General features: G+C 43.3%; 1 protein-coding gene across 2 annotated transcripts in view; it reads right to left on the bottom strand.

Annotated features, from left to right (window-relative positions):
- Positions 1-448: 448 nt before the first annotated feature.
- MFSD2A (MFSD2 lysolipid transporter A, lysophospholipid) overlaps positions 449-14,012 on the bottom strand; it is a 40,186-nt gene continuing 26,622 nt past the window's right edge. For both annotated transcript variants that reach the window (XM_078379920.1, XM_020800091.3), the window contains 7 exons: positions 13,404-13,525; positions 11,105-11,188; positions 4,544-4,627; positions 3,925-4,037; positions 2,060-2,203; positions 1,715-1,891; positions 449-1,280 (listed from right to left, as the gene is read on the bottom strand). In XM_078379920.1, the coding sequence (XP_078236046.1) occupies positions 1,220-1,280; positions 1,715-1,891; positions 2,060-2,203; positions 3,925-4,037; positions 4,544-4,627; positions 11,105-11,188; positions 13,404-13,525 (785 nt within the window). In that variant the 3' untranslated portion in view covers positions 449-1,219. The remainder of the gene's footprint in view (positions 1,281-1,714; positions 1,892-2,059; positions 2,204-3,924; positions 4,038-4,543; positions 4,628-11,104; positions 11,189-13,403; positions 13,526-14,012) is intronic.

The following is a 14,012-nucleotide window of genomic DNA, read 5'->3' as shown; positions in this document are numbered from 1 at the left end:
TGTATTTTAAATGCTGTAAGCCGCCCAGAGACCTTCGGGTAGTGTGGGCGGCATATAAGTTAATTAAATAAATAAAATAAAAGTAAAATAATCGGATCTGAGGGTTATTATTATTTTTCAAGGCTTTGAATTTGATGATTATACTGGACTAAACTTCTGTGTGGCAAAAGAAACTGATTTGGTGAATGAACTAGAGAACACAATAAAAAAGGCAATAATACCTGATTTTGGGCCAAGGGCCGGGCTAAAAATATTGAATTGGTCAATAGGATACCAGTCTTTTTGAGACGTGCTGTCAGATGTAGATTTTTGCAAGAAATTTTAAAAAATAAAATAATTTTGCAAATAATTTTTTTAAAAAATTCATGTGAAATTGTGCAAAGATGCCCTGTCTGACATCCCAGTTTGTCTGTGGTCCTTCTACAAAGAAAAAGCCGAACAATGAACATGACATTTTTGCATTTAATGTAAATTAATATTAATAGATCCACAGTTTTCTTTCTGTACAAACATATACAAATAGGGGAAACCTGTGACTTTTTTATTTACAACATAATTAAGTTATTTTAATTAATTATCTCTTTATATATACAAATATATATTTATATTTATATATATATATATATATAAAACCCAGCAACACCACAGTTTGTTTTTTACATTGTGCCTTATTTACAGAACAGGACAGTACAAAGTTGTGTTCGGTAAGGTCATGCCACTGGTGTAATATACACCATGAAGCACCATCAGGGTCCATGGTAAGAGAAAAATGAAACACGCAACTACGCACGCGCTCGCACATACACACACAAACTTTACAGTACTGCAAAAACTTGCATCACATTCAATGCTAGTGGTACCAGCTTGGATTAGTGGCAGGTGGCATCCTCTCTTCCAGAAGAAAGTCATGGCTCAAAATGGGTTTTCCTAACTCATTCCGGGAGGAGATACGTTGGGTTTGGGTGTTTATTCGATCCGTACCCAATACCACCCTGCATGCACACAGAAGTCAGCATGCCATGGATCCCACGTTAAGGCACAACTTATACCGAGTTTTGCTCTCCAGCGCAGTCTGGAAGGACGTCATAAAGCACTCCCTCATAGGAGCAAGTCAGTATTCCCTCCTGCACAGCAGACACCAGGGTGGCAGATGCAGCCTCGCCGTCCCTGTTTCCCAAGAATCCCAGTGCGTAAACCATAAACCAAGGCAAGGCGGGGGTCAAACGATGCTGCCCAGCTCCGTGGAGTCCGACTCAGTGCTACTGTTGCTTTCTTCATCTCTGTCGAAGCAAAGGAATGACAAGGTTAAGTAAACATTTAAAATGAAAAGCAATCACCCCCTTCAGTTTAAGCTCAGATGTAGGATGACAGTCGGGGTACGAGAAGTCCCTTTAAGATGGCCAGTCGAAGAATCAAACCAGATTATACATTCATCTGATCCCCTCCCCCCCAGCAAGGTGCTCCTCAGAAATGGTGACAGATGTCTGTAAAATCACATGATTTTCCTCACTTAGGCTTCTTGCATGTAGTGTGCAGTGCTTTGGAATTGGTCACTGGCGGGTAAATACAGGCTTAGTTTGCAAGCCTGATTGCGGAGGCACTTTATCTCTGCAACTGTGACTGGGCAGACGTTCCCCATAACATCTAGTCGTCCAGCTCTCCTGCCATACTACCGTGTCTTCGCTTTTCTAGATGCCATCACCAGGACCCTCACCTTAAATCTTGCAAGGCTTTCTTGTTTTTCCTCCGCCTCTCTTCATCAATGGGGTACAACTTGAAGAGGAGCAAGCCAAGAATGATCAAAATCACCGGAGCAGCTGACACCAGCATTTTCAACGTGAAATTCACCTCCTCTGGCTGGGAGCAGCCTCGGGTCTTGTATCCAGCAATGCTGCAACATCAGAAAAAAAGGATTAGGAGGTGGTTGATCAAAGTGTCCAGGGTTGAGAGCTTCAGAATCCTTCTCAAGGAAGCCTTTGGGGAAGTTCTCCTCAACTGATGGTTTGATGCACTCTAGGGTTCTTGCAGATAAAACCAGAAATTAGGGGAAGAGGCTTACTCTAAACTCAGTGTGGAAATCCCAAGAGAAACTCCGGAAGCAAACTTGGTGAAGAAGACGTAGAAGGAGAAGAAAATGGCTTCGTGGCCCCCGGAATCTGGGTACTGGAGGTTGAAGTCATCAATGACATCTGGTAACATGGACCTAAGCGGAAGTGAAAAGAGAGATGTACGGTAAACTGGTCATAAGCTGTTTTGGTGTCCCCAACCACCCCCTCTTCCAAACGAGAGGGGAAAGAGATAAATGACACAGTACCCAGTTGCAAACATCTTGATTTTCTCTCAGGTATCTGGAAACAGCCATCTTGTGCCAGTTATGTGGTTTGCCAATGAACTATTGCTAAGCCCACTTCAAAGCATCAGCATCAACCTTTAATGCTGTAAACGGTTTGGAGTCAGGGTTAGATCTCGTAAAACAGCAAGTTCTACCCATCCTGAAGTCATGAGGTAATTGTCAAAGACCCTACATATAATCTGTCCCGTTGGGGAGCACAAGCAAGGACATCTTCTTGATAACAGTTGATTTGTTTATGAAACTCTCTCTGTTGATTGATAGATGGCCCCTACTTCAAGATTCACGTATCACTTTTTCATTAAGAGCTTTAATATTGTCCTTTAGAAACTCATTTAGCTTGTTCTCCACTGTTTCATGATATAGTCTGGTCTATACAGTAGTTTTTAAGCTGCTGCTTTAAGTTGTTTCTCATTGTTGATTAAGATGATAAAAGATTCATGTACAAGTTGAAGAGAAACCAGAATAACTGTTCTTTGTTTAGAAGGTTTATTACCTCTTTGCATCAAGGAACGAAATGTGCTTAAAACAATTGAATCAGTTCGTGGCTCAGCGAACAGCCTGGGAACTTGTGATCCTGCCATAATACCGAAACAAGGGAATCAGCGCTTTGAAAAAGAGGCCCATGGGGGCACGATAAAAGTTGTTTTACAAATAAATAAACAACCTGAAGCCTTCCTAAGGCTCTGTGTCCCAATCCCCATCAACCTTTGCTATCCTAAATCACATGGCTTGGTTCATTAAGGTTTAGTGTTTTATATAAAACTAGTATTAAGGAAACCAGAGCCAGTGTGGTGTAGTGGATACAGCACTGGGCAAGAATTTAAGAGACCCGAGTTCAAATCTCTGCTTGGCCCTGAAAACTCACAGCAGAATGGAAATGGTTAACCATTCCTTAAACAATTCACTTCCCTCAAAAACCCTATTAGGGTCACCACATGGTGGAAGTGAGAGCACAAAACAAATTTAGAAAACTGCAATAAATCCTGTGGCTCAGGTAAATTAGATGATGCTAATGGCTGTGGAACTGGTGGTGCCCCTACCTTGAGATCCCTTAGGTTGAACAAACTAAATACAAAACACCCTCCAATCAAGAATGAAAGCATTTCGTGGATTAGGTAGGAAGTTAAATGCCTGCCGTTTATATCTTTTAGGGAAGGAGGCAGAGAGCGCAGATTGTACAATAATGAAAAGAAGCAAATTCAAACGACTAGAAAAGCATGTTTCCCACATGCATTTTGTCACAGAGACAGAGAGTTCCAGCATGCTGCTACAGATATACCTATAATTGACGTTCAGCCCTGAAAATGCAGTACTATGATTGATGATGGGTCGTCAAATCAATTCTGACTTACAGCGACTCTAACCAGAATTTTCTGGGTAGAGAAAACTCAGAAGTGGGGTTTCCTATTCTCTTCTTCCTTCAGAGCCCTGGGATTGTGAAGTTTGCCCAAGGCCACATAGGCTGGTTCTTCTCCCAGGAGGCACACTAGGGAATCGAACTCCCAACCTCCACGTCTGCAGCCAGATACTTAACTCACAGAGCTATCCAGCCAGCTACAATTCATGCTTACCAGGGTAAAAGGAAGGCAGCAGCAACACTCATCCCAGCTGCAACAGCGACAACGTAGGTGATGATGAGGTTACTCTCCATCGTCACAACCAAGATGAGGAAAGGCGTGGCAGACTGTGGGATCAGAACAGATTACAGCAAACACTCAATTTGGTTTCCAAAGAACCAGACATTTGATCAAGTATTGTGGATCTGTTTGTCATAAGGGCAATCTTGCGATTCCGGAGTCAAAGCAGGGTTGGCTGGAAAACCACCTGGGAATTGCCGGTGCTTCCAGGTAGTTGTGAAAAAATCCCACCTGGCACAAAAACTGGCTGAATGGACTAAGATCATGGCTCTGTATCATGAAGTTTCCCCCCTTTTTTCCCAAGTAATGTAAAAACAGTGCCAAATTACCTGATTTTATCCTGTCAAGCATCCTGGAAAGTGGAGAGTAGGATTACCATATTCAAGCCCATGTGTCTCAGCTTAGGACAGTGTTTGGACTACAATGTCCAGCACTCCTCAATATTAGCTATGCACATTAGGGGTAATGGGAGTTGTAGTCCAACCCTGCTTGGACACTAGAAGCACCCACCTCTGCAGCAGACGTGCCACTCTTTGGGGAGATTTTGACTCACCGAGATTCCAATGTAGACAGCCGTTTTCTTCCCAAACCGAGTAAGGAACCAGTGCCAGAAAGGGATGGTCAAGGTGGCCGAGAGCTGCAAGAGAGCAACAAAAGGGGTTGGAAAGAATTCATTGGGAAGTCAAGCCAGTGGTAACCTTTCCAGCAGTCCTGAGTGAGGGCCAGGGTGGCCTCAAACGCCCCTTGTATCCTGCACCGGTTAACCCTAGTTTCACACTTGTTCATGCTTGCAGATTTGAATCCACACTCTTTTCATAAGTATGCACTGAAAGGAAGAGGAAATGCTTCTTTGGAACACCATGAACACAACTGTTTTAAGATCACAGAAGTTATTTTCTAGAGGGTCCATAGTGGCAAAATCCGGACACAGTACCAGAGTATTCAGTGGTTCAAGCCTAGGCAACGCCCACCCACATATTCCTCTCTTCTTCCCCAAACCAGCATGAAGCTAAAAGCTTTCTCTGCGCTTGCCCTCTGCCTTGATGCTCAACATACTGGCAACTTTCACCTGGCCAACTCTAATTGGCCTTGCCGTTTTCCTGGTTTCATAGCACGGCTGCTTACTCCTCCCACCCATCTCTTAGGCCTGGAGCCCTTTTCTGGGACCACCTGTGAGAAAGGGAACTGCTGCCCAGTTTCCAGATTTTTTTGTGAAGGCTGGAGGCTATCACTTCCATCTTCACCCCAAGGCAGAAACCATGCTTAAGTCTAAACATGCTAGTTTTATTTGCTCACGTGGCTTTCCCTTCCCCTCCATTTCTCCTCCCATATAAACATGTAGATGCGGTGCAGTGAGATGGAAGCTGTAGAACTCTGTAAATTTAAACAATGCTACCAAGGTGGTAGCATTGTTTTAATTTATTTCTAAAACAAGCCCCTGGGCCAGCATTTTGCTCAATATTTAAAAGTGTGAGCAGAGCGCCAATGGCAGAAGCTACCATGGCCGGCTGACTAGCCGCTGGTCCTGCAGCATCCGGGACACGACCGGGCACTGGATCAGTTTGCCACCCCAGCTTCTGCAGGTAAAGTGCCACACCCAGAAATACTGACCAGGACAGAGACCTGAGAGGAGAGAGAGGCCTTTTTCTTTTGAAACTTGGTCCTCCTCAGTCTGAGAAAATGGATATTCCAGAAAAGACAGGGGGAGCACTCTGCATCTTTGAAACAAAGGCATCGCACTTCTAGAAATGAAGTCAGCCAGTGTCAAGTTCCTTTTTCCCCAGCCCATGTTCTCAGGTTCTAACTTGGCATTTGTTTTGGACACATCAACAAATCTCCCTTCCTTTCCGTGCTCTGTCCAAAAGAGGAACGGCAGGGAATGTAAGAAAGCTGAAGACGCTGAACTGTTACTGTGAGACAGATCCTCTTATTGGGGAGAAGCTGAGGCGAGAGAGTGGCGGAGGAGGAGGTTGAGAGAAGAGAAGGAAAGAACAGAGAGAGGGTAGAATGGAGAATAAGAGAGATGAGGAAGAAGAACTACAGGGAGGATCCTGGGAGGATCGAGACCCCGAGACACAAACCCCGTGGAATGGCGATTGGGAGGACGAGACTGTGCCCTTGCTAGAAGGTTCGACGGCACAGACCATGAGAGAGACTGGGTCCCTGCCGATTGACTGGGACCCTGGAACAATAGTTAGGGCAACCCGTTCCTGTTTGAAGATTGGAGACCCCTTCCGGACTCGATGGCAGAAGGAGAAAAGACTCATAATCATGTCACGGACACTTGTTTATGGTTAAATGCACCAATAAGTGGTTCACCTGTTTTGAAGCCGCAAAAATCTCCTGATTTCTTTGGGCCGAAAGAGGAGCCTAAAGTTGAACCCTCACAGTTAGATAACTGAAACTGGGACTTTTTAATTCCACAGATGATATGTCAGCTGGATGGTGCAAGTCCGGCAAGGACTATAAAACATCTACCATGCCCTCTAAAACACATGTAAGCTTCAGTCATAGCCAGGGAGAGCATCTAAATGTAGGCATGTGCCCTGATGTGTTTGCATCGGCTGGGAGACCACACACAGATCCAGAAGGTTTGAAAAAAATCATCCTTTACAGGACTGCATAATGGAGGCCACCCACATAGAGCAGCCGCCACCTGCAAGGGGCTTTTTTAAACTACATTCTCCCCCACCACCACAGAATATTTGGTTGAGATTCTCTGCAGCCCTTTTTAATTCTGCAGCACTCCGACAAAGTCTTAAACTGTCTGTGTCAGTATTTTAATAGCTCTTAGAATGGAGATGGATTAACATCTTTCCTCTTGCTTCTCTCATTCTATCATCTTGGCAAACAATTTTTCGGCATTTCCTCCATTGAGTTCAAGATGGAACACACCCCTCTCTTCCTCTCCACTATCCTTATGGTAACAACCCTGTGACGTAAGCAAGAGGATGTGGCTGGTCCAAGGTCACCCTAGAAGCTTCTTGCTGAATGAGGTTTTGAACCCAAGCCTTCCAACCTAGCTCAAAATTCTACTACTACATCTGAAGAGGACAGCCCTGGGAAAAACTGCCCTGCTTTCTTTCCCGTTAACATAAGCTAAGGGACCACAGGATATATTTCATTCCCCCCTTACACAGAATGAGTTATACATATTCTGAACTGCTTCATTTCAGACTACGGGCATTGGACATTCCTTCATAGCATGGAGCAAGAAAGACATCCACTGAGAGATTGCCAAACAAGAATAAATCAGAAAAAGGGGGCAAATGAAAGAAGACTTTCATTTGCATTAGAATGTTTCATTACTAATGTAGAGGTACAGATCCAAATAAAGGCTGTAAAAGAGAAGTAGAACGGGTAAGGACCTATGGCTCAGTCTAGTGTCCAGATGCTACTCATGGGTGACTTCAAGGCCAGTCCTCTCCTTTCTTAAGACTATGAGGGTGTGATGACATTGATAAGCTGGACGCATTCAGTTCAGGTGAGCACATGAAGACTCAGGGTGGCCACACTGGCTCTTCAAGTCAGAGATGTACTACACCCACAGCCCAACTTCCTTTGATACAATCCTCCTGCCGAACATCGGCTCTCCTTTTATAGTCTGCAGTTGAGCCGCTGGGACAGTTTAAAGGGACTGTATGGTAGTAGGGGGAAAGGGAGTGTTTCCCAAAGTTCTCTGTACATGTATGTACAAATGTACACAGATATCCTGGAAATACTGTAGTGTGCTGGAGTTCATTGCAGTTGTTTCAATTTTATATCAGTGTTTATCTTTTTGGGTATTTTGGAGGTGATCTAGCACTAAATGTTGTACGCAAGACGTGATAGTTTAAAAAAACCCCAAAGGGAATTAATGATCCTTCTGCAAGTTGGTATGCGTTGCTTTGTGAATTGGTTTGTGAATGTAATGGGCAAGAACCTGGAAAGCTACTTTTTCTGGGAGCACAATCTCTGGTCTGTCATACTAGTTGGGGGATTATAGGAACTGTAGTCAAAAAATAGACAGCTTTTTCAAGCTCTGTCTAAGAGGCTGCAGCTTGACTCTTGTGGAACTGGAGAAAACCCTCTTTGCCTGTTGTATTACTGCTAGAATCACTTTCAAGTCCCAGTTAGGGGCACGGAAAGGGAAGTGGTTCTCCCCCTTTCAGGCTCCACGGAGTGTTTCACAACACAACCCCCCTCCCCACCCTGCTTGCCTCCTTCTCCTTCCATCCATCAGCCCGTAAAGGCTTTCCCAGACAAATCGGCTCCATTCCTTTCATTCAAAGCCTTTCTCTGATAAACACTCTGGGGTCCTTTTTTCTCATGATGAAGAGTAGTGTGTGAGTGTATGTGTGTGCACGTATGGGGGGAAGCGGGCAGGGCAAGGACAAAAGGCTCACATGGCTTTTATTCTTCCTCTCTTTTCATGGCCGGCTTCAAATGCAAAACAAAGAATCTACTGTTCTCGCCAACCGGCTCCATCTTTTCAAGAACCATGTTAAGTAACTGCCCTTTCCTCCTTTCAGGTTGCCCATCCTTCAACATCCTCACTATATCAGACGGTCTAAGTACCTCTATTGTGGTTATGGAGGAGTGTGTGTATGTTTCATGTACTCCTGTATGTTTCACATACTCCTCATATTGCTTTTTGTCCCGGCGATATGAGTGGAGAGAAATGGCCATACAAGATCATTGCTATCAATTATTTCCGTGATTCTTACCATTTTCAACTATATCTGTTGTTCTTGTTGTTTTTGCGCAAGTTAGGGTGTGGTTAGACTGCTGATATGTATTGATTTTAGCTCTGATGTGTTTTAAATCAATTTACAGTAATGTGCAGAGATGGGCACGAGCTGTTGGTTTGTTTCTCAGTGGAATGTGTGCTCGGCGCTTCCACGCTATGCCTCTTCCGGTGGGCGCCTGTCAGAAGAGGCGGGGTTGAGAAGCGCCAAAGATTTGTTTGGTCGAAAAAGGAACCAGCATGAACTGCCAGTTCGTGCCCATCTCTAGTGACATAGTTTTTGTATCGCTATGCACTTTCCTTTTTAAAATTATTACATCAATATAAAGTACAGTGGGGTCTCTACTTAAGAACGTCTCTACTTAAGAACAATCCAACTTAAGAACAGCTCCATTTGCTAAATTTTGCTTCTACTTGAGAACAGAAATCCAAGATAAGAACAGGAAAAAAAAACCTTTCCTGCTCTTTTTTTAACCTTAGGTCATCTTAGGTTAAAAAAAAATTCTCCCCCTAGTGGTAGAGTACGTATTAACCAGCTTTGCATTAGTTCCTATGGGAACTAATGCTTCAATGTACGAACGCACCTCTACATAACAAAAAAACAGCCAGAACGGATTAATTGGTTTTCAGTCCATTCCTATGGGAAATTTTGCTTCAACTTAAGAACGTTTCAACTTAAGAACACCATTCCAAAATGGATTAAGTTCTTAAGTAGAGGTTCCACTGTAGTTTCTATGGATGGAAAAGAGCAGATACGGATTAAATAGTTTTCAATGCATTCCTATGGGAAATGCAGATTCAACATAAGAACTTTTCAACTTGAGAACCACCTTCCAATACGGATTAAGTTCTTAAGTAGAGACCCCACTGTAGGGGCTTTAAACTGCGTTGGGAAACTGCATGTGAGATTTTAAATCGTATAGTTAAACCTGCATGTTTTCCAGACAGCATGGTTTCCATTGTCACTGATCTCAGCGCATTTTCAAGGATTGCAACCTTCTCTTTCTAATTTGTTTTCAATGTTGTACACTTTCTTTGATTTTTTTCAGGCATCCTTTGGAATGCATTCATTTTAAAAAAAAGTGACATTATTTCGGAAACCTGTGACCGCCCACAAAGGCGGTATTTAATGCAACAGGAGTGTTCACATTGCCCGAAGCAGTTCATAAAGATTTTACAAGCGTATTAAATTAAAAAGCCCCTGCCAGCCTCTTCAAAAAAGCTCACTTTGCAGGGGGGAAAAGAGCAGGCTTTGTGTGTGTCGTGTAGTCGAGATTTTTCTAAGCCATTTTAATTATGCAAAACCCAATTCAAAAGTAGTTCTTATTGTCAGGGTAACCATTCCCTTATGCAACTTTTTAATGAACTATTTTTCATGGAATAATAGAACTGTCCATCTGAAAGGGACTCCGAAGGTCCTTGCAACCTTTCTAATGTAGGAAATCTGGTATAATGGTTGTTATAGTTTTTTTGGGCTGTTTGGTTGTGTTCTGAAGGTTTTTCTTCGCCCGTCTCTGTGTCTGGCATCTTCAGAGGACAGGAGTAGGAACTCTGTCTGTGTTCTGCAAACCCCACACACTACACCAGAACACAGACATAGTTCTAACTCGTGTCCTCTGAAGATGCCAGCCAGAAAGACAGGTGAAACGCTAGGAAGAAAAACCTTCAGAACACGGCCAAACAGCACAAAAAACCTAGAACAGCCATCAGATCCCGGCCGTGAAAGCCTTTGAGAATACTTTTTTTGGTATAATCTTCCTAACAGGGCCATCCAACCTCTTTACAAACATCTCCAGTGTTGGAGGAGTCTGCCACTCTCTAAGACAGTCAATTTCATTGGTGAGCAACTCTTACTGCCAGAAAGTTCTTCCTAAGTTTTGGTCAAAATCTCCTTTCTTGTTATCTGAATCCATTTCCTTGGGTCCTACACTTGGGAGCCACAGCAAACAAGCTGATTCCATTGTTCACAGAACAGCCTTTCAAATATTTGAAGGTGGCTGGCTATTCTGTCACTTCTGAACAAGTATTGTTTTACTGATTTCATGGTTTCATTGCCGTTTGATTCGTTTTTAGCTAATGAGTTTCTTGTATCTGTTTTTATCAGAAAACACAGAGATGTTTCTAAATAAAAATGACATAAAATATTTTAAATGAACATGTAAAGAAATGTAACTGTGTTGAGCTGGGACCTAGGAAATCCACGTTCATGTCCCTGTCACTACATAGACACCTCCACTGATGCATAAAATTTCTTTATGTGAACGTTTTCATGGCTGAGGAGAAATTTCCGAGTTATCCTATTCCTCACAAAAATAAGCTACTAGAGGAGCAGACAAACAGCAAGAGAAAGTAAAGGATAATCACATTGACTGCTGTTCACATACATACCATGATGGCAAGTAGAATATTCTGGAATTCATTGCGGAAACCCAAAGTATAGGTACAGAACAAGGCAAAATTGCCTTCCAGGAGCTGAAAAGAAAAGCAGCAAAACAAGGGAAGTTAATTTTTGAAGAGGTGTTAAGTGTGTTGCAGCAAAATAACACAGTTACGCCTGCTTTACAGTCAATAGGTTTCTTGCTCGGCTATGACCCAGGCGCTTTAAATAAATAGAGCACCAGCATTGGGTGTAAATAGTAAAGAACAAGTAAACCCCAGAAACAAAGGTCTAAATCCCTCATTTTGTGCAAGCCAGAATTCCAAAAATATTTTCAATAAATAAATCAATTAAATTGCTCAGGGTGGTGTAATGGGGCGAAGAGAGGGTAACTCTATATCATGACACCCCTGTGAAGCAGGTTTGGCGATGGGAGAGCCCCCTTGGCAAAGCTTCAAGGCTGTGCGGGGATCTGAACTTTTGTCTGGGCAAAGACCTAGTTTGACACTTTGACCACTGGCAACCTCCCGTAACATTCTCCTGCCTCACAGTGCAAGTACCGGCATGGACAAAGTCCCTGTATCACTCCAGAAACAGAGGTGTGTAAGGAGATACTTCTCTGCTGGGAACCCGCGGGTTGATGTATGGGCTAAAGAGACGGCTGTGTGAATAACTAGCAGAGTAAAGACGGGGAAGAAAGCAAATTTCTGGAGGCCAGAGAAGCGAGGTCATTCTTCACAAGAAAACTGGAAGGAAAAAAAAAAGCTAAAAAAACCCCATAGAGTTAAAAAAAAAAATCCTCAAACCTCCAAGCCCAGAAATATGCAGCTTCCTTTAGCAGAATAGCGAGGGTTGCCAGGGGAACAAATTCTACAAGCTGTTCAAAGCCATAGGAAGCATCTCCCAATCGGAGCCCACAGCCTTCTCCTGCTGATGTTATCCAGGTCTATCTGCTAATCCGATGTGCCACGATGGGACGGTGAAACCACAGGTCCCTTTGGGAAGGTGTACCAGGAGGTGGTATACTTTTGCTCTTCCTTTTCCTCCTGTTGGTGTTATAGATGCAGTGTCTTTGATTCCTACAGGATCAAACCTCCACCTGGTGCTCAATGAGATTTCTAGGGCACCTCAGAACACTTCTAAAGTTCACGCCTAGGTTGAGCTTATCTTAGAACAAACCTTTGAAGTTTTCCTCCCGGTAACAGAAAAGTGGATCAAGGGATCTATCACTTAAGAGAATTTTGCTTTGGCATCTTCTAAGACACTGCAGAAAATCCTTTTGACCCCATTCAGATTTTTCATTGCCTTCCTTGCCGCTCAAGAACACTTATGTCACGCAGTTTACTGCTTGTTTATGATTATTTATTTTATTTAAAATATTTTTCCCTGCCTTTCTCCTCGAGATTTGCTCCAGCAGAGGCTAGCGGCTCCAAAATCTGTGGGGCAGTGAAACTTCTCCCGACTTTAGTCCCAATTTTTTTAGAGCTATCCAAGTGCCAGGTCTATATTAAGGGTAGGGTTCAGCACTCATAATAACTACAAAAAGCAAGGCAAATGCACATCTCTGCTGACTTTGGAACCATCCTCCTCCACTCTTTTGCTCCAGCAGTTTTTTCAGCCCTCGGAAGGAAATTAATGGGATCTTTGGGAAGCTAAGCCAAAAGAAGAGTTAGCACAACCCTCCCTCTCATGCTGAAACATGTGCTTTGGCTGCGCCACCTCTATCAGCAACTCAGTGCTCTTTCACATAGGAAAAAAAAATCCATGCACAAAGAAATCTAGAAAGTCAAAGAAATAATTGGACTACCTGCTAGCTTTCTAGATGCCTGGAATGTTTACTATTTGAAGGAGAATTCTAGCATGCAAGCTCTCCTGTGCCATCTCAAGGGATACAGCTCAGTACATGCGGTCTACGACCTCAGTGAGCATGACGCATGGCAGAAACCTCCGTTTCAAAGCACAGGATAAAATGTTTAGGATGAAATCTCTTGAGCATGCCAAGAAGTTAGCAGTGGAATAAGCTGACTGGGAAAGTAACACAAAAATCCACTGACAGTCCTGGCAATCATTGATAGCTATCCGAGAACACATTTATTCAACTCAATAAAAAGATACACGCCCAGCCATTTTATTGCATTATTCACAATGGAATAAAAGAACTAGTGGCATGGCATGGAGTGAATGCAAGGATTCAGATTTTCCTAGCCAGAAAACATTGCATCATTTTGAGTACCAGGGATAATAAAAATATCTCATCTCTGTGTAAAGGGAACACATTTATCGCCTGGAGGGAAGGCAGGAAAACTTTACCATGAAAGCTAAAGAGGTAAAGAGAAAGCCAGTAATCAGCTTGATGTAGGGGCCATGCTTCATCACCAGCTTCAAGCCCTCGAAGAAGGAAGCCTGTTCGGCCGACTGGAGCTCTGAGGATTCTGGAGAGCAAAACCAAACCAAAAAGTCAACGTATTTTCACATCAACCCACCTTTTAGTGGCAACTAGAAACAGAATCTGGACCCAGAAATGGGACAAAGAGCTTCTCAGAAAACTAAGGAGCCTTCCGTAATCCCCTTAAGAGGAGAGGTGCTCACGTTAGTGACTTTTCTCATCTCCCTATCCCACAACAAGATCTCTATCAATGAACAGCTGTTTTGAGTGACCCTTCTCACTTGCAATTGGCTATGCTGCAAAAAAAAATTAAGTCAATACGTGTCAGGCCCATTGAGGCAGCCCTCCATGGTTGCCATGCCAACCACAGAGGCCTTTTGCTGGATCTGACGAGACAAGTCTTGGCAGAGGTGTCGAAATCCTTGTGAGACTTCAAGATCTGTGCCAAGGCAGAAATGCAGGAATGTTCTTCAGATTGTTCTGGAGTTCTTCAAGATTGACTCCGACGCCAGCTCTCCAATTTGTAGATTCCT

This window comes from Pogona vitticeps, chromosome 9 (assembly GCF_051106095.1).
Source record: "Pogona vitticeps strain Pit_001003342236 chromosome 9, PviZW2.1, whole genome shotgun sequence".
NCBI classification, from domain to species: Eukaryota; Metazoa; Chordata; class Lepidosauria; order Squamata; family Agamidae; genus Pogona; species Pogona vitticeps.
Note: the sequence above shows the minus strand (reverse complement) of the source record. Positions and strands in the feature narration are given on the sequence as shown.